At 40.9% G+C, this 20,606-nt stretch overlaps 1 protein-coding gene across 19 annotated transcripts in view; it reads left to right on the forward strand.

Annotated features, from left to right (window-relative positions):
- The first annotated feature begins 467 nt into the window (after positions 1-467).
- CUX1 (cut like homeobox 1) overlaps positions 468-20,606 on the forward strand; it is a 390,333-nt gene continuing 370,194 nt past the window's right edge. For 7 of the 19 annotated variants that reach the window (XM_065572958.1, XM_065572959.1, XM_065572950.1 and 4 more), the window contains exon 1: positions 1,575-1,734. In XM_065572958.1, coding sequence (XP_065429030.1) covers positions 1,682-1,734 — 53 coding nt within the window. In that variant the 5' untranslated portion in view covers positions 1,575-1,681. Of the gene's footprint in view, positions 1,451-1,574; positions 1,735-2,333; positions 2,460-3,128; positions 3,643-20,606 lie in introns of those variants that run through there. The other 12 variants (XM_008166185.4, XM_008166175.4, XM_008166178.4 and 9 more) reach the window with 5 other exon arrangements.

A 20,606-nucleotide genomic window follows, 5' to 3' on the forward strand; every position in this document is an offset into this window, starting at 1 on the left:
TTAGGTTATATACTGTTCTTCCTCTTCCCCCAACCTCTGTCTACTTGTCTGACTTTAGATTGTATGCTCCTTGAAACAGGGAGCATCTTCACTGTCTATTTCGGAAGCATCTGCCACAAAGTGAGGACTACCATAAATAAATAATCACATGTAATCAATTATTTATCAATATATGTATTATTTAACAAATAAAAATGACTCACAGGGCCTGATCCAAAGCCTATTGATGTCCATGGGAATCTTTCAATTTAATTCAATGGGACTACTTACATGAGTTAAGCTACTGATATAGGTAAATCTTTTCAGGATGGGCCCCAAATTCCTGAAACTGTGTTTCAAATATCACCTGGATTATTAAAATCAAAATAATTGTAAAAATTGAATTATTTCTCAGTCATGCTGTTTATTTAGCTCTTGCATTTCTCTCAGTTTGGACAATAAAAATACACTAGTCAGTTTCACCTTTATTTCTAGTCAGTTTTATTTTCAAGCTTCCATGCACTATACACATTGTACAACATTTGGACTGAAGGGGAATGAAAACGTATAAGCTGATTCTATTGCAACTGAAAATTGTAACAGGGAAATGCATAGAGCTAAGGTTTTGTAAAAAAATTTTTTTTACAAACTCAATTTTAGGTCAAATTTGACATAATGCATATATTAATGTTATTATTATTGCTGTTCACACAATTGTTTGCTTGTAGTTGCAAACATAAAACCGGATACATCAACAACACTTAGAAAACAAGAAAAAAAGCAAGCAATCAGGCAAAACCAAGTTGGAAATTATATGTATAAAAGAGTTAATGTTTTCTGTATTTCAGTTGGTGTATTCTCAGAGTAAAAACATTTATTTTGTATATGTTCTGGATTTGTTTGAATGTTTGAGGAGTTCTTATAGATTGCATCCTTGTTTAATACACATCTCCCTTGTACTGTAAAGCCTTGTATGTTCTGGATATTGTGGGTATTTATATAGGTTGCAGCCTTGTGTGATATAAATACTTTTTGTACTCTAGGCGGTTGTTTTTAACTGGCTCCCCACATCGTAGCTTTGTTTCATATGCTTTTTATCGTCTACTTCTATTTGTCCTGGATGTTTGGGGGTATTTTTCCCCCCCGCTAGATTGCCTCCTCCACTGCTGCAAATATATTTCTGTACTCTGGAATCTTGGATTTCTTTGGGGGGCTTTCCCAGCTTGTCCCCGGTCTAGGTTCATTGTCTGCGGTGCTCTGGAGCCTGGGGTTGTCCGGGATGTTTTGGGTGTTTCAAGTAGGCTGTCTCCGTGCCTAATATAAATCTCTCTTGCAGTCAGGAGGCTCCTTGCATTTGCTCCGGATGGTCGCGGGTCTTCCGTGCCTGCTCGCCCTGCCCTGTGTGTTAGATCTCTTCCCTGTGCGGTGGCTGGATGGAGGCGAGCGTGTTGGCGGCTGCGCTTGTGCCCCGGTGAGAGGGAAGCAGCTCGCTGTCTGTCTGTGCAATGGCTGCGAGTCCGTGTTCCGGGCCGGGCTCGGGCTCCAGGCCGGGATTTGGGCGCTCCCTGCCCGCCTCCCTCCCCCTCTGCCCCCCCCGCCCGGCTGGCTCCCTCCCTCCCCCTCCCTCCCGGCTCCTGAACTCCAGCCCCTCTCTCTCTATCAGCCGCTCACTCTGTCTCAATATGTCTCAAGATGGCGGCCAATGTGGGATCGATGTTTCAATATTGGAAGCGCTTTGATTTACAGCAGCTGCAGGTCAGGCTTCTCCGCTCGCCCCGCCGGCCGGGCCGCGCCGCCGGGCCCCCCCGCCGCTCCCCGGGCCCGGCCCCCCGGCCCGCGCCGCCCAGGGGGAGCCCCCCGCGCGGCCCGGCCCCGCTCTCCCCATTGATAACTGGCTTTATCAGAAATTGATCCTCTTTGTTCAATTCATCGATCAGCCCAAGATGGCGCCGGAGCCGCCGCCGCCGGAGCCGCCGCTCGCCCTGTCCCGGGCCAGCCCCCCGGCGGGGCCGTGCGGGGCCGAGGGCGGCCGGGCGGGGGGCAGCCCCCGCTCCCCTTTATTTCTGGGAGCCGGGGAAAGTTTATTGAGTGCTGGGACTTTGTGTGGGGCGCAGGCAGCCGGCCGGGCGCAGGCTGCAGCCTCTGAGCGGCTGGGGCTGGGGGCGCTGTGGTGCCAGCGCTCGGCGCTTTTAAAGCAGCCCGAGCCACTCGCCTTCCCCGCTGCCGCCGCCGCCGCTCAGGCAGCCGCTTCCCCCGGCTGGCTCCCCCCACAGCCGGGGCAGGGGACCCCAGTGCGGGGGGCGGCCTGCCAGATCCCCGCCGCTCGCTCTCGCGCTCCTTTCCCAGGGCTCCCCCCGGCAGGGAGAGTCCGGCCAGCCGTCCCCTAGGGTCCGCCACCCCCCCGAGCCCCCCTGCCTGCCCCGGGTTTGTTTACATCTCGGCATCCATGGCTGGACCTTCCTCCCCCCCTCCCTCCCCGGGTGGGTTTGAATTTGCTGGCGGGTTCGGGCCGCGGGCGGAGGGCGTGCGGAGAGGGCTGTGCTGGCCTGCCGGGGTTGGCACGGGGGTGATCTGGCGTGGGGTCCTGGTGGGGTCCGGTTCGGGCTGGCAGGGGGGGGATCTGAGCTCCGGGGCCTGCTGGCGCTCCGAGTAGCAGTGGGGAGCGGCACTCAGGTCCGGGTCCTGCTGGGGCTTGGGTCCGGCTGGCCCGGAGGTCGGAAAGGAGACAGCCCCGAGGGCCGGGTCCTGGTTGGGCTCAAGCTGGCACAGGGGGTGTCTGTATTGGGGGGGGAGGGCGCTGCGCGGTCCGGCTCCTGCAGGCTGGCCCTAGGGATTGTAAGGTCCGATTCTTGCTGGGGCTCGGGGGGCTCTGGGTCCTGCGGGGGCTTGGGCTGGCACTGGCGGCTGAGCGGGGCATCTGCTGGGGTGGAAGCAGACAGCGTTGTACATATTGTGGCGTATGTAGCGCGTTAGTTTCCATGCTGGAGGTGGGAGCGAAGAGTCTGATGGAAGTTGGCTCCTGCCGGCTTCGGAGGGTTGAACTTCTGGGGAGTGGGAAGTGTGTCGGGGAGACGTCCTGTGTGTGTGTGTGTGGAGGGGGGTATGGTATATTCTGAGCTTATCTCCGTGTGCGTGTCTCTGGGGCTGACGGGCATTTCCTCCTGCTGTAACCACACGGCGTGAACACCGTCTCCCTTCTGTCTAGGACCTGACACATGCGTTGTGTTGCTGTTTTAACGTGGCTGCTCATAGCGCTTAGGACTCCTGTCCTTTCAAGAAAAAGTACTTGCTCTACAGCTTTCCTTTACCTTTTGGGTGTATGCCTTGATGAGATTCAAGATTCACTACTTAATTATAATAGCTCATGTATACGGGGGGGGGGGCGATTAGTCGGAGATTTCCCTGCCGATTAATAGCACTGCAACATGTAGCTTGATCGTACTGTAGTTGATTGGTGCAGGAATATTGTGTCCTGCCTCTTTAAATCCTGAAACGCGTGGAGTTTAAATAAATTGGCTAGAAAGCTTTTGCTACCCACCCCTCGCCCCCACTGAGGAGTCTGTATTCAGCAAGTGCCCGTGTGGGAGCTTAGAGAGCAGGCAGCCTGAAAGGAGCCGGAAATATGTTACATTGATGTTTGGCATAGCTGCAGTCAAGTTAAAGGTGAGAGGATGCTGTCAGGATGGGTTTATGTTTTAGAAAGAAATTAAACGTGTAAGAATATGGGACTAAAACAATCTGCCTTAGGGGTCTGTGCAGGGATAATGATCTGCCTTTCGGGGCTGTTGAGAGGGTTAATTAGTTAATGGATGAACAGCACTGGGCACTTACATAGAACTTTCCGTTTTTCAAAGTAGTATCTATAGTGGGTGGCTGGTGCCCTCTGACTTTCAAATGGATTAGGGGTGGCAAGAAAGTAACTTCTTGTTTTAATTCTGTTTTTTAAAGATTTTTGGATTAAGGTAGATTTGGCTGAACTTTCCTAACTTGAAAGGATTCTTAATACTGACCCAGAATACCTACAGGAATACAGAAAATGAGAGCCAGATGTAGGATTGTATCAAATACAATGGTTTAGATTAATATGTATTTAAACAAGGTCTGACAACCTTAATTGTAAATGCTTGCTTTTGCATATGTATATGTGCAATTGTACTTCCTTAGAATTGAAAACTCAGCACTCCTAATGTGATTTTTCTTACGGTGTTACCTTTCTACGGTGTTAAGTGTATCTAAAATACATTTTTGTAAAGAAAATAAAGCTGCAACAAATGTTTATTGATTAAAGCATATTACTCTAAAAGTAGCTATCATGTAAATCAAATTCTAGAATGTAATGAACACAGCCAAATTGCATTGTGAGAGATTGGTCTATTCTGTTTTTAGTAAAAATAACTCACTTTTACTATAATTTAATTCCTGTGCATACTGTAAAACCTGTTATGGAGTATGAATGTGTAAACTTTAATCTTGTGTATGGTAGTCTAAATGTGACAATCTGACTTTAGCAGTGCTAGACTTCCCTTTGAAGCATCCTGGCAATAATGAGTTGGAGTTTATATTTGAGCACCAAAGCCTTAGTCACTACTTACTTGATAACTTTATACATACTATATGTGAACTGTATGGATCTAGGTTGTGTGCCCATCAGTTAAATCATTGAGGAATCTGTATGTAATAAACTTTGTGCAATTTCTGGCCACAGAGAGTTTTGGCGTGACCAAAGAGGTGGAGAGTACATTCAGACAAGCCATTTACTCATGCACAGAACTGTTATTTTTGATTTCAGATATCTTTATTTCTCTAACTCCTCCCCAATCTGCATGATGGGGAAGGAATAAATTACTCCATCCTGAGGATAAAGCAGATACCTCTTACAGTATTTTCTGTACAAGGAGTTTTTCTGGCATTTGTAGTGAGGTGTTCAACCAACTGGGAACTGCATAAATCAAATGTTGTTCTGTCTGCACTTTCATTGCCTGACTCAAGTGGGAGATTCCATGCATCTTACAAGTAACACAGTCCCACCTGTGCTCTGTGAAGAACTTCTCCAGCTCTGGCTGTTGTTTGAAACCAGCTACAAGGCTGCATCAGTTCCAAACTATTGCTCCACCCACCTTTTTGCTGGGAAACTTGTAAGGTGCTCAAGTGAGACTCTGTTGATGGAAGTAAGGGACAAAACCAGGCACACGTACTATCTAGTGGTAACCGCCCCGTCTCAATTGTTAGGGGAGCCATGTTTACTGTTACTAACCCTCTACCTGCAGTATAACGTAAAGCAGTGGGTGTTTAAATACTGCAGTCAAGATTGTATCTGTGTTAATTAAAATACACAGCCAAGAACACTATTAGCTCTGACTTTTTTGTCTTATTCATTTCTCCTTTCACTAAATTTCTTTTGATTCTCAGCGGAGAGACTTCAGCACTCGGAGGCAGGCCTAAACCATCCAAGAAAGCTTGGATTAAATAATAAAGGTCTTACTTACCACTTGAATATATTGGAAACAGAAACTGTAAGGTTTGACAGGTGTCAAACATGAGCCCTCCCTCCACTTGCTGTTAAGATTGTTTAAAATGGTTCAGCCAGGCACCAAGTTCAACCCTTTTTCCTAATAGAGGCCAATCATGGTTCCTGAATCAGGTGTTGAAAATGGTTTGGCAGCACCTCTGGACCACTTGCCAAACTGGGTTTAACCATGGACTAGACCTCCCGAGGTCTCTTCCAACCCTGATCTTCTATGATTCTATGAGTGAGGGAGGAACCATATTTGACAGCTGCTGCCAAATGGTTTGGCATGACCTGTACACCATTTGCCAAACTGGATTTAACCATGATTGAGGGAGGAACCATCTTTGACAGCTGCTGCCAAATAAGTCAGTGTGTTGTGCAGACAGATTTTTGGAAGCGCTTGGCTATCATTGTGATGAGCATGGATTAAATACCTAGATGGATGCTTGGTGGAGTGCTGTACTGTTGCTCTGAAGAGTTGCAGCTACAACTCCTGGTATGAAAACAGTCATGTGATCTTAGTCATCTTCATGTACAGCAGGATAAAGGTTACAATGGAAGAGTCTGACTCTACTTGAAGTCTTGTGTTCTTGGTTTATTTATAATCTTGATGGATTATTAAGCAATTTGCCCATCAAACAATGTGTTATGCTCCTGTGGCTATAGCATAAAATCCTCCTTAAGATGCATGGCTAATAGGCTTGAATAAATGTAACTAAGGGTATAACTTGTCCAGCAGTATCTTTATTACTTCAGTAATGAAATATGAGGGCGAGAATAAACCCAGCTTGATAGTCCTGCAAACTCAACCTGAGATCTGACAAACAGAAAAACTAGAGATTGTTATTTGTAAACTGAACAAATTTGATGTGGAAACATGAAGATAAACGTGGAAACTCAATACGATCAGGTGTCACTTTTCAAAGCAGAGGTGCATTTTATTTAAAAAACAACAACAACAAAAAACCCCATGCGCACGCACACACAAATCTTTTAAAATAAAACTGCTTGGCTTGTATTAACAAACCAGGGAATTTAAACTTAAAGCCAAATCTTGTCTGTATACTTTTGTCTTGTGTCAAGGTATTTACAGCATATGGTTAGGGTTAAGAGGGAGCATTATCTGTTTGTTGCCATTGATTGATTGTTTCAAGGTAGGCCCATTCACAAAAGAAAAACTGATTTCTAAATAGTAATGAATGGTTTAAATATTGAAGCATTTAATTGGAAGCAAGGGGAATTCTTGACATCCTGTAGCTGAACCTGATTGTACCAAAACACAAGACTCTTTGCTTATAGCTGTCCACTTTATTTCTGTTAAATCAAAAGTGGATCTAGAGATAATTTTCTTTTCCCAAGTCACAGTTGAATTTATAGTTTCTGTCCTGAAGGTGGGGTGAGGGAACATCTCCTTGCTATATTATCAGTGATGGGAATTATGCATGTGTCAAGAGAAGATGTGCCAAGGTTTATAACTAGATTCCATCCAATTCTGCATGAACATGGAGGTACTTGACTCAATAAAAGCATTGTGGTTCTATTTCAGGGTGAGAAGCAGAGTTTGGGGATGTGATGTAGGGGATCTTCTCTCTTTCTGTCTCACAAAATTCTGCTTTGTTGAATCTTCCTGCTGGAGTTCACCAGGGAGGGTGGAGGCAAAAGAGATGGGATGTGTCAATGCTAGCTGCTGTTTGCCAAGGAGTGAAAGCTTATTCTCTCTACTTTTGGGGGGGCTGTGGCAAATACCTCCCCTCCCTATAACAGGAAAAAAGGCACAACATGCAGACCAGCCATTCAGCCTGTCTAATGAACTGAGGATTTGGTCCTAGTGGAATAATTTATGGAGCAGTAATAGATGATCCATAGTTATAACTGAACTTCCATTGCCTTTGGTGGGGGGGGACTGTCCTCTCTTCTCCTCATTCCCCAAATCCAGAAACAAAAGAATGTCCGCCACAAAATAAGTAGAATTGATTTATGATTGAGGTAAATATTTTTCCTGACACATTTGAGGTCAGTTGGACAAGGAGTTAAAAAACTTCGTCACACACAAAAGTATTTACCAGAGTTCAGAACTGGATAACAAATGCATATATTATGCAGAATCAGATCCACATTCCTTTTCCCCTTTGTATTGGGAATTTCCTTAGCAAGGGCTACATTACTGGCCCTTGTATATTAATATACATCAAATAAGTAACAATAGTTATTACAAAAGGGGTGAATTAGAGACTTAAACTGTGGTAGACAAAGGTAATTATTTACTAGCCACTATGTAACTTAAAAGTAGACAGGTTAAGCACTAAATAACTTCTTTTAGGGAAAGGAATGCTGTTGAAAGGGAAAGATTGTTTAAAACCAACTTAATGTTGCAGCAGCCATAGTGATCTTTTATTAAGAAGAAAATGATTTGAAGTTGCCTTATGGCAAGTGGAAATGGGATGCTGGGAAGAGTTGGAAACTTTTCCTTTTGGCTTGCTGTTTTTCCCCACCTTAAGCTTAAATATAGCTTAAGGACTTGGCTAGATTTCCAGTTACCTCAACATACCTTCTTGTATAGCTGCAGATAACTTCCTCAGCATCAATAGTGGAAGCCACACCCTATCTAGCAAGATTTACTTGGAAGACAAGCTTCTGTTGTTACTATCGTGGGTATTTTCAATCAAATCTAAATATGAAATCTACTTTCTTAAATGTACTGTATCTACTGGTTTGGTTTTGTTTTCCTTAGAGTGAAATGATTTCTAATTTGGTCCTCTTCAGGGCAAGTACCACGATTTCCTTTGTGTTTGTCCAGGGGCCTGATTCTGATCTGAGCCTTTGGGCATGAGTGAAAGAGAAATAATAAATGAAAACAACAATGATGAACCATAGTTGAAAATGTATTTGTAGATAAGTGGAAAACATACATGAACTATCCTCCCATCTCTGTGAACAATAAGTGTGGCGGTACTGCATACTTTGTGTAACACTCCCAATAAAGTGTTCCAGGATGTCTGCTTCTAACATACAATGTTGTTCTAAATTTAGTGTAAATTTGCAAAATCTGCTGATAAATTTGATCCATATGTTTGTCCTACAGTATTCCAGGTTCCAGTTGCTAATGTATTCCATTTGGTAAAGAAAGGGAGGGAACTTCTGGGAGTTTACCTTTTACTGTGGTAAGGAAGGCTGTTACCTGCAGTTCCCTCTGGAACTTGATACTCTTCCTACTGCCAGTTGGAGAGGGACACTAGAGTGTGCCATGATATGCTCCTTTCTTGTTTCTCCAGTCTGAGTACTGTATGTTCTGAACTGCGTGCGGTTCAAAGCTTGGACCCCAAACTCTGATCGCTGCCTGCTCAGGGAACTTTCTGTCATTAGACTGATTTGTTTTTGGAGATACACTTTTAAACATTATTACATTGTTAGCTGTACCTCAATTACATTTTAATGTAATGATGCAAATGATGCAACATCAAAGCAGATTCTACAACTTTCAGCCCTCAGCCTGGGTTTCTGTTTAGTTGACATGTAGTTAATTACTGCAAAGATGAACAAAATTAGTTACCAGTTGAGTAGCCAGTGGAAGGAAAAAGATCTCTTCATCACATTTGTATGAGATGACTCTTAAATCAGCATTCTTAATAAAACATCCAGTTAACTATCCGGGAAATAATACAAAGGATGAATGTGCCAGTTTGTTTTTGTTAATGTAAGAGGAAAATTGTTGTGGAATGAATGTGTGAAGTTAAGGGCTCAGTCTGAACAAACTGAGGATGACTGTAAAGACAGCTTCTTTACAGGATCTAGAGGAAGACATGGGCCAGAATCTTCATGTTTGGGTACCTAAACGTATACTTAAACATCTAAATAAAAGTAATTTTTTTTTAAGCTTATGAGCACTTGCAGCTCCCACTGACATCAGGCTCTTTTTATTCTGGTGCTGAAGTTTGAAATTGTAGTTGTGGTCCATTTTCTAAAGAGCTTGCTTCCAAAAACAGATAATACAATTTGGACACACACACCTGATGACTAGATAAGTGTTAACCTGAATGTAGCACTTTAAGATTTTAAGTTTTATTTATTTTGTGAGACTGTTCTACACACGCTTCATGAAAAAGTGCTGTTAAGGAGTGATTGAAGGAAAGGAGGGTTTATTTTTGGTGCAGAAGGAAGATGGAGAGAGTTCCAAGTGCAGTGGCAGCCTGGAAGAAATCATGAGGTTGAGGGGACAAAAGCTGAATGGAAGTTTAGCAGAGGACAGGAGGACTAGGAAACAAGAACAGACACATACACAGGCAGGGCTTTGGAGCTGTGCTCTGGCTCGGCTCCACTCCAGCTCCAGGCAAAAACCTGCAGCTCCACTGCTCCGGAGCTGCTCCGGGCTCTGCTCCAAAGCCGTAACGCAGGGAAAGACTTGTGCAGGATCTTAGATGTTGGTGAGAGACCTGAACTTGACAAAAAAGATGAGAAGACTGACCTTCTTTATTAATGTATCGAACAATATCTTAAATTATTAAAACCCATAATGAAAATTTAATAATTAAAAGAAAAATCTCAGTTTGAAGCATATGTACTATTTATTTACTTATTGTTTCTCCCCTCTGGCTGGACAATGAAAATGGACTAGTCCTTTTCGCTTTTGTTTTTAGTTTGTTTTACTTGCTGGATGTTACTCATATAAGTATTTTGTATTCAAATATTTTGGATTGCGCATCCTATGGAAGAACATCTAAATTCAAATAACTGTATTTTGAATTTGAAACTAATGAACTAAATATTTGTATTAACATTACATTTTTATAAATATTGTTAGTTTATAGTGGTAAATACAGAATAACCTAAACATTGGGCCTAAACTATCTGAAAGTAACCCTTTAACTTCCCATTCTTTAAATAATATTTGGTAGAAAACAAGTGCAGCTTGCAGAATTTGTTAGATCAACAAGTATTCATTGGTGTTGCTGATGCCTAGGGTCTTGGATATCTCGAGCTGTATGTTTTATATGCCATTACTACTTGGTCAGTTCTGTATTGTGATTTAGCAGAATATACTCTTTTCCCCAGTATAAATATTTTAAAGTAAAAGAAGGCAGTTGACATGATAAATCTGTGAAAAGCTAGTGCACTATAGAAGGCCTAGTTTTGAAGTCTGGCTACTTTTAAACTAAAGATTGTTAATTATCTGCCTGAATTGCAACTCTGGTGCCTCAATCACTTGGGAAAAGTAAACACTCTTGGTGTAGGGCTGGGTTAATAAGGTTTTGTTATAATTGAGGTATGTTTTCAGTTGCATAGGGGAAGTTGGAATGTACATGCCCTGCACTATGTCTAATTCTAGCTAGCCCTTTGCTTTTTTATGTGTTGGGTAATTTTAAATAAACACTTCTTTTTTTAATGTTGATGCCCAGAAGCCCTGATTGGGATTGGGGACCCAGTTTGCTAGGTGCAGTATGAATAGAGGTAGTCCTTTGAAGAGCTTAATTTGTAGAGTGCGTAGGCCTTAACCATATGTGAGACTCATCACATCACTGTTTGACTAGTGATTGTTTTGCTGTGGTGGACCCTGGGGTGTGGAGTTGTCTCCCTCTCTTTTATCAATCTCTACCCACTTGAGGAGGAGGAGGAAAATACCCAACCTTAACTTTTCCCTTGTAGGTGCTTTAGTTTGATCACTATTGGCCCTGTATTTCCCATCTTTATCTTTTCGCCCTCTTTATTGTAGTGGAGCCTCTCAATTTGTTGTTGCTTTTAAAAGGTAACTTTAAAATCCACTTCTTGGATTACATTTGATTAATTTAAAATACACTGGTCAAATCTGCAAGGTTTTAAAAAAATATATAAACTAAATATGCAAATTATCACATTCTGGAAGCACTGAATATGTGTAACAGGTGTAGGCATTTTGTAAATAAACCATGAGAAAAGGTACTCTCCTGCTCCAAATGGAACAATTTCACTGGTAAGAGTGCTGCAGCAGCAGCATTGTGCAACTGACCTGATTCTTTTTATGTAGTTGGAGTATTATGAAAACAACTGTGCTAGGGAACTAGTTAAAATATTGTTAAAACAGGGATTGCTTGTGTGTGTGTCTGTGTGTGTGGTGCCATCTACACACACACACACACACACACACACACACTGTTTATAATCATGCCCTGGTCTTCACACATTTTAAAACACAGTTTGCACTACATAGAAAGATAGCACCATGTTGGTGAACCACCATGGTACAACTAGATCCCTCAACATTAATTTTGTTAGTATAGATGGAGCCAACGTTACTCTTCCTGCTCCTGGTGTCAAGTTATGAAGTCTGAGAAGTGGTCAGTTTCAGTTCGTGGTTATTGCCCAACAGAAGACAAAGGGCATAATCGTGTAGGAAGCAAGGACAGGTGCAGCAAACAAGGGAAAAGCGAGACTCCAGATTTTGATGGGGTGGGAGGAAACGGTGAGTGATGTAGAAGGTTGAGATGACGCCCTTGCTCCCAGCACCAAATTTGCTGATACATATTAACCAGTGCAACTGGGAAGTATGAGAGTGTCTCCTGGTGGATGTCCAGGTACAGTATTACACTGTATTTACCAGCTGCATTGGATGTGTGGTATGGAGTGGTGTGCAGGAATTACCACCAAGCTACTGCTGTTGGACCTTGCTGGAAAGGTCCCATCTCAGATACTAGCATGATTTAGAAGTACCCATGGTAGATTGGCTAATCTCTAGTATTAAGGTTAGTGTTTATACTAACAAGTTTTGATACACTTCTCATACAAAATGTCATTCAGTGTTTAATTTTTTGGTAGTAGTTAAAACATTCTCCCCACTCCCATTTTATTAAACAAAAAGTGTTTGCCTCTGATTTAGTGTCTAAAAAAAAATAAGTTGATATATTATAAATAGGCCTCACCTTAATAAATGAAAGTTATCTTGGCTTCTTAATATACCGAACATTTAAAGCAAAAGCTTAAAGGTGTGGATAGAGTGAAGTGCAATTAGAAGCTGTTCCCTTTTTGATATCTAGATAAATTTTTATTTCTCGCACCTCTTTCCCCACTTGTAGTATTAGGTATTTGAGAATGTTTATCAAAAAGGTACAGATATGTACACTGGTATAGGGATACTTAGATAGGGACTACAAATTGGTCAGATAAATCTATAATTTTCTTTAAAGTAGCAGGTCACTGATATTGACCAAGTGTGAACAAATCATATTTTGGAATTAATGATTTGGGAACAGACAGTACCACATGGTGTCTTTCAGCTCTGTCTCATTGGTTCAAATTCAGCCTAAATAGACATGGCCTCAGTCATTATCTATACATACAGTGCTGCAGCTGTATCAGTAGAGCGGTGTTGCTGCAGTGCGTCTGGTGAAGACGCTCTATGCTGATGGGAAAGAACTCTCCTGTTGGCATAAAAAAATCACCTCTGCGAGCAGCACAAGCTGTCTGTGGGAGAAGCTCTCCCACTGACATAACAGTGCGCACATGAGTGCTTATGCTGGTGTAATTTACGTCGCTCGGGGGGTGGACTATTCAGACCCCTGAGCGACAAACGTTTTGCCGACGTAAACTGTAGTGTAAGCATAGCCTTAGTTTTTCTGCCATCAACATGGTAATAACTTTGTGAATTGAGTTGAGGGTTTCAGTCCTGTTCTTGGTTGTTGATAGCTCTGCTACTGACCTCCTGTGTGACCATAGGCACTTTGCTTCACCTCTCTGCATTTATTTCCCATCTGTGAAATAGGGATAATGATATTGACCCTCCTTTGTGAAGCACTTTGACATCTATGGATGAAAGGTTCTGTGTTATAGCTCAGTATTCTTTATTGTCACTGTTTACTTCTGTATTTGTATGGATAAACAGGGCTTTAGTTTTCAGGGCTGTCAGCCACCTTTCTCCAGGATTAACTTTATATTTTTAAACAGAAAAAACAGTCCAGCAAATGACATGGTATTCTTAAAATACGACTGTTTTTCAGCTTATTCCTAGCATCGTATGGGATCATGAGAAAAAAAAAAAATAGGAGTAAGTCTATTGAAGTGACTAGGAGGTGGCAAAGTCTTGAGTTATTATGTATATCCTAGTAAAAATCTTGACGTTGGTATCAAATCACCGTAAGAACATTTTTTTGCTAGCAGTCAGTTATAAAATTTTGATATCAACACTGAAGATGACACAATGTCATATACATGCTCTCTTATTTAAAAACATATAGTCATAAAGTATGCGACTCAGTGTTGCTTGTAATATGAGAGCAGGATGTCTGGTGTATCAAGTTTTTCTTTAGATTTTTTCCATGAATTGTAGATAGCACACCCAAAACATACAACACAAGTCTGCAGTGATGTAAAAGATGAATTTAGTATGCAACAGTTTGTGGTTGCACCACTTGAAACTGCAGGCAGCTAACTACATGCATAGGTAATGTGACTCAAACAGCTCTGCATTCTAAAAACAGATGAACTTCTACCAGTTTAGCTATCTGTAGTTTGTAGGGTTTCTATCCAAGCCAGTTATTACTGGTTGTAATGATTGTAGACGGCTGCACTCAAGCAGGTCTGATACTCCATCTGGCAGAAGGCAGTGGTACACTCATAAGGTCGTATATGAAATGTGTTAGATTAATGGCTGGAGACTGAAGTCCTTTATTCACAGAACAAGTTCAATATGGTAGGCTGAAGCTTTTTCACAGCATCCTTCATCCCTTTCTTACTGTTTACTTATTGTAATCCAAATATCCATGCTCTCTCTGGCAGGACTGGTAACAAGGGTGCAGAATGTGATTTTTAGATAACCCAAATTTCTGACAGCACAGGTAGGTTGACTGTCAACTCAACTATTCAGTCAATGGACTAGATGAAATATCAGGTGATAATGTTTAAACATTTAGACTGGTGAAAAGGTGCTATATCCTATTATCAGTTCCCAAAACAGTAATACTTTGCATTTATCATATATGGGACTTCTCACCTGTAGCTTTCAGTGGATTTTACAAAGGTGGGTGGGTGTGTCCCCATTTTACAGAGCAAAGGTCCTGATCCAACAAAATACTCAAGCATGTGCCTAACTCTAAGCACTTGAGTATTCTGAACACTTTATTGGATTTGTGATTAGAAAGAGTTGCCCTTTGTCAAGAGTTCAAGGCAGAGTTGGGAATAGAACCCAGTTTTCTGAACTCTCTATTCATTTAGTAGCTGTCCTACTGAGTTATCCGGTCCCTTTTAAGCATGTTACTTTATCTCGTGTTCCTGCTAAATTTAAACTTATCTTTTGGTTATTTAGTATGGGACTATAAACATTACCAGAACAGCTCAATAAATTTAAAACTTACGGTTTGTCTGTGTGTCTACACTTAATTTATTTTTCATTGTTTAAGTTGACATGCGTGCATGTCAAAGTAACTTTGGAATCAAGTTAGAGTGGAATCCTGTTTATCTGATCTAATTGGGGCCAAGTTGGATAATCAAAAATTCAGATAACCACAAGAATGGGCAAAGAGTTTTCTATCCTCTTTCTATCTCTGTTCTGTCAGCTCCGGGCGGCAGGGCCATGCTGCCTAGTTTGGTTAATACGGAGAGCTGGATAATGGAGGCTTGCATAAAAAGGATTCTACTGTATTTAAATGAATAGATGTTTTATTTTCAGATATAAATAAAGTACCATTTGTCTGTCATCTGAAAGATGCTCTTTCTTTAGCTGTTAATTTTGTCAGCAAAATACTTATCTATTTTTATGTTGCTTGATTTTTTTTTTTCATGTTGATAGCATTGAAATAAACGTTGGGTTTGGCATGTCTGCTATGAAAATAGCTCTTCTGCTATTAATCTGCAGCATTGGGATAACAGTAAACATTCTTAAAAGCAAGGCGCCAGTAATGTTAGATTTTTGCCTAGACTGCTTAGAGTTGGGTCCCAGTCTTGTTTTTAATATGGGCAGTTCCCTGTATATGGAGTCGCTTGCAGGCCTAGAACCATAATCTCTGGTTTTGTGTGAGCACAAGAATTGTACAGTATGCCTTAAAAACAAATCAATGTTCTGAATATATTCACTTTCAGCTTTATCAGTTGTGTTGTGTCACTTTCAGGAAGTGATTGCTATAAATTTCAGGTTTTTTTAAAGTAGGCTCACCCACTTTTTTTTTTTTTTTTTTTTTTTTTTTTTTTTTGACATTGGGTTCTGCTCTTGCAATTCTCAGAATACTGGAGAGGGGTGACTGGCTAATGTGGCATCTTCAGTTAATCTATCCTTTATCATCCATGATTGCCCACTCATTTGTTGAGGTGAACATATTTTCTGCTCGAATAATCTCAAAACAATTGTTTGTTACCAGGAAAATCTCCTGACTGAAATCAGTGATTTAATACTCCCTTGTGTATAGGGTGAGTGATACTGTAGGAGGATGGCATTTTCTTGTCTTCACCATTGTAAGAGGATGTAAATGCCATGTATCTGGGCTGATATGGAAGAACATTCAGAGAATAAATCAATGTGGAAGAAATGTCCTTTAGACCCTACGTACACTCCTACTGGAGCTACACTTTTGAGAACAAGTGAGCTTAATACTGCAAGGTATTGAGTGCTCTCCCTCAGGCTGTCCGCACCAAATAGGATTGGGCATTGTTTCCTCATTTATTTTAGATTGGCATGTGAACCATGTAAAGTTGCTCCACAGACATACGCTGTTGAATCCCATGTATAAAACACTGTTCATTTCTCTCTGTGCATTCCAAGGAAAAAGCCTCGCTATCAAGGTTTGGCATGTGTAGAAAGCCTCGTCACTTGGTCCTCGACTGACAAATTCTGTTGTAAGACTACCACGCTCTGTCTCCTATCCTTTGATATTCATTTGTTTCTAGCAACCTTTCTAAATCCCTCCCTTTCCCTGATGCTGTAAAACATCTTAGAACTTTAATTTAAAAAAAAATTAATAAAAGTAGTATATTAAATACAACATGAAGGATTAAAACTTCTCACAAGACTATGTTGTGGTCAATGTGTGTGTTCCAAATACTGAAATAAAATCAAATACTAGTTAAGGGATGTTCTGGCATATCCTCAGAACAGTTGGCTCTCCTTTAATGTGTCATGTCTTACAGCATGCTAAATAAAACATTATTAATGTCACTATCTGGGATTTTCTGCCCTGTAAATAGGGTTTGAAGTCTAAAATTGAAACTGAAAACCTACATCAAATGGGATTTAAAAAAACACCTGGTAGTTAAAATTGTTCTAGAAATCTTGGAAAGTCAAGACGTGTAAATACTGAAGAGTAGTTACAAAGCTCTAGAGCTATTAAAGTATCTTTAAGTTAAATTTAATATTGAGATAGATGCTTAAAAATTAGTCAATGCAGTGTTTTTAAAGACCTGAGAAAATTACACTTTGTCATTCGATGTTGCCTTTCCCCACTGTTGAACAGTGTGCTCTGTTTCAGAGTAGCAGCCGTGTTAGTCTGTATCCGCAAAAAGAACAGGAGTACTTGTGGCACCTTAGAGACTAACAAATTTATTAGAGCATAAGCTTTCGTGGACTACAGCTCACTGTAGTCCACGAAAGCTTATGCTCTAATAAATTTGTTAGTGTGCTCTGTGTCATTTTGTTGTGGCCTTCCCACCCCCAAAAGTTGCTGCATTTCAGGGGTGTGGGTGGGGGATGACCGTGTAATCTGTGAAGCTCTTTGGGATCCTTCACAGTAAAAGGTGTGGGTACATATGTTTAAAATATTATAGTCTCTCTTCCACATGTAATGGTGACTGCAGAGGTATTGAAATCCAGAAATAGTTATACATTAATCTCACTTTTGATTGTACATGTGAACTGTGATTATTGTATGGATACATTACACTGAGCTGGTAAGATAGCACGTGTGTCTTGGAAGAAAATTGCTTTAATTGTTTCAGAGTGTTTTTTGCTCTAAGTATTTTATTTGGTCCTGTATTAGTCCTAGCAAAATGTAACCTGATATCGTAGTGCTTTTACACCCAATTTGTTTATTGTAATTCTTTCCCCAGCAAATTGAGGTTAATTTCAAATGGCAACACATTTTGAATCTATAGCTCGTTTTTAGAATTTTGATGCTCGATAGTAATCCTTTTGTAAGGGTTTTTTTGGACTGGGAACTAACTTTTATTCATTTGTGAATTTGTTTGAACAATGACTTAAGTTTTGACACTTCCTGTTTGTTCAACTGTCAGTCACGCTAATTTGGAGATCCAATAAAGTTCTTCTGATCTTTGTGTTGAATTAGGTCATCCTTTACCACCCTGAAGATCTGTTGTGAAAGAGCTGTAACAATTCCTTTTTCTTTTTCCTGAAACCAGTACTAGTACACTTTTAAAATCTTAGCCCCAGTGTGATGGTATTTAATACACCATAATGTTTTAGTTGGCTTTTTAAGATGCAAGGGATAAATTAATATATTTTATTTGGGCAAAAGCTTTCGTGGGTAAAAACCCACTTGAGATGCATGGAGTGAAAATTACAGATACTGGCACATGAAGAGAAGGGAGTTACCTTATTTCTATGCCTGTATCTGTAAGTGGGTTTTTTTTAACCTACGAAAGCTTATGGCCCAAATAAATGTGTTAGTCTTTCAGGTGCCACCGGACTCCTTGTTTTTTGGATACAGACTAACATGGCTACCCCTCTGATTCTTAATATATCTTTCATTTTTATATAGGGTCTTCCATCCTGAAGGATCCTGAAGCACTTTTCATATTCTGCATGCAGAAATTGCTTCACCTAAACAGTCATTCCAATATATGTCAGTTCTACTATGAAATATGGAAGCTGTTTTACAGAAGAGTATGTCACTACCCAACAGGACAGAGGAAGTGAGGATCATATTCAGTTGAAATTGCAGGTGGAATTTTCAGGAGACAGAACTTAATTTCACAAACTGGAATTTTCCCAGAACACAGGAGTTACCTGTATACTTGCAAAAGGTGCCATAGGAGCCTTCAAAATTAGTTTTTGTTTTATGCCTTACCTAAAGACTTCAAGGGAAATTCTTGACTATAGACAATTCAGGAAATACGTCTTAATTGACCTTGATGTATTTTTTGAAATTATTTTGCACCTCAGTTATCACTGATCCACACAGATAGCTATTTCTAATTTCCATCTGTTAGCTAAGTGAAAATAAAGACAAAAAATAATAATCTTAGCTGGATTTTTAACCAGGTCTTTGAATTTTTGGTTTGTGCCTGTCCATGGCAGAAACATCAGATTAATCTGTCAGGGAAGATCTATTGTTCTTTCAAGGAGAAGAGATCAAAGTGGGAACATGTCTGCACAATACAGGTCACCATAGCAGGTTCTTGTGTTTCAGGCACCCTCCTCTTTGCACAGCCCCTAGGTATATCGCACAATATCACCTTGGCAGGCAGCCAAGCCTATGGGAAAGATTTTGTGACCAAAGCTGTCATCGTGGAAAACATTTTTACAGGGTGCTCTTTTCCCCTTTCTCTCGTGCACACAACTCTTCAGCTTCTGGACTGGGCAGGATTGCTAGTTCTTGTCAAAGTAACTGTACTGCTTTCAGCGGGATGACTTCAGATCACCTGAGGCTGGAGTTTTCACCACGGTGTTAGTTAAATCTGCTCTTTCTAAATGGCATGGCAGTTAAAAACCTGTGAAGTGGGAAGAGCTTGTCTGTACTGGGCTCTTACCAATTTAGGATTGGGGGAGCGTTTCCCCCCAAAAGTTTCCTAGACATGGCTGTAGGTTATTTGGGGAAAGTGGACTCAAAAAAACTCAAAATGATTGAATTAGGAGTTCCTCTGTGCAATTTGGGTTACCTCCTCATGGAAAAAGGTCTTAAAAGCAATATGATCGTCCCTGTGGTACTATAAAACAACTTTCCCTCTATTAGCTGCATCATTTTGAACCTGTTGATGGCTTGAAGTGGAAAGCAGTGCTGTATAAAAACACAGGTGGAATTTTTGGGTGGAGGAAAAAAAGTGAGAAGGTGTGCAGTGGGGAAACTGTTTCCAGGGGTTCTGCTTTTATTACAGTGCACACATCTTGTTTCTCAAACTGCTTTGCCAATTGCTGAACCAGATGTCCTCAGTAGTTTGTGCTATAAGATGTTAAGTAATTAGATCATTCAGTTTCTAGTTAAACATAATTAGAGTCCTGTGTAACCTGAATGAAGTTGACAGGTTTTATAAGTTGATCATAACAAAAATATCAAATGTTATACTTTAGTGTTGATACAAAATGATATAACCTCCCCTCTAATCTCTCCGTTGAATAAAAAGCTGTTTATACTCCACATTTAGGCTTTCATTCATGACAAAATTTATAGAATTTACTTTAAAAAAAAAAATTTCGTGACTTAAAACCCAAAGCTTTTTTAAACATCTAATCAATCCCATACAGTGTTTGTAATCCAAACATTATCTCTCCTGTGCTAATTCTGGATGTGAAACTGACACAACGGAGCAATCTAGTTTAATTGTAAAGCTAAGTGAAGGGCATAAAAATCAACAAAACATTTTTTTCCTTTTCATTTATGCGCTAAATTGTGTGGGTAAAGTCTAGATTAATAATTCTTTCACTTCTCAAATAATCTGAGGTAGTGTGTTAAATACAGGAGGGGCAGTGTTGTCCAGTGAATAGGGTGCTGGACTGGGACTTGAACCTCCGCTCTCAAACTGATCTGCTGTGTGATCTTGAGCAAGACAGTTCACCTTTCTCTGTCTCACTTTCTTTTCCCGCTCTCTGTCTATCTTGTCTGTTTAATTGTAAACTCTTCGGGGCAGGAATCTTTTTCACTAAGGCTGTGTCTACACTAGAAACCTGACAGTGGCAAAGCTGCTTGGTACAGCTGTGCCACAGTAAGGTCTCCTGAGTAGCTGCTCTATGCTGACAAGAGAGAGCTCTCCTGTTGGCATAATTAAACCACCCCCAAAGACCGGTAGTAGCTATGTTGGCGCCAACATAGCACTGTCCACTCTGGCACTTCTGTTGATGTCATTTATGTTGCTCACAGGTGTGTGGGTTTTGTTTTTGTTTTTTTCTTCTTCACACCCCTGAGCGACATAAGTTTTATGGACAGAAGTGCTAATGTAGACATAACCTATGTGTTTGTACACCACCTAGCACAATAGGGCCCTTCTTTCCCCAATA

The sequence above is a fragment of the Chrysemys picta genome, chromosome 19, assembly GCF_011386835.1.
Source record: "Chrysemys picta bellii isolate R12L10 chromosome 19, ASM1138683v2, whole genome shotgun sequence".
Lineage (NCBI taxonomy): Eukaryota > Metazoa > Chordata > Testudines > Emydidae > Chrysemys > Chrysemys picta.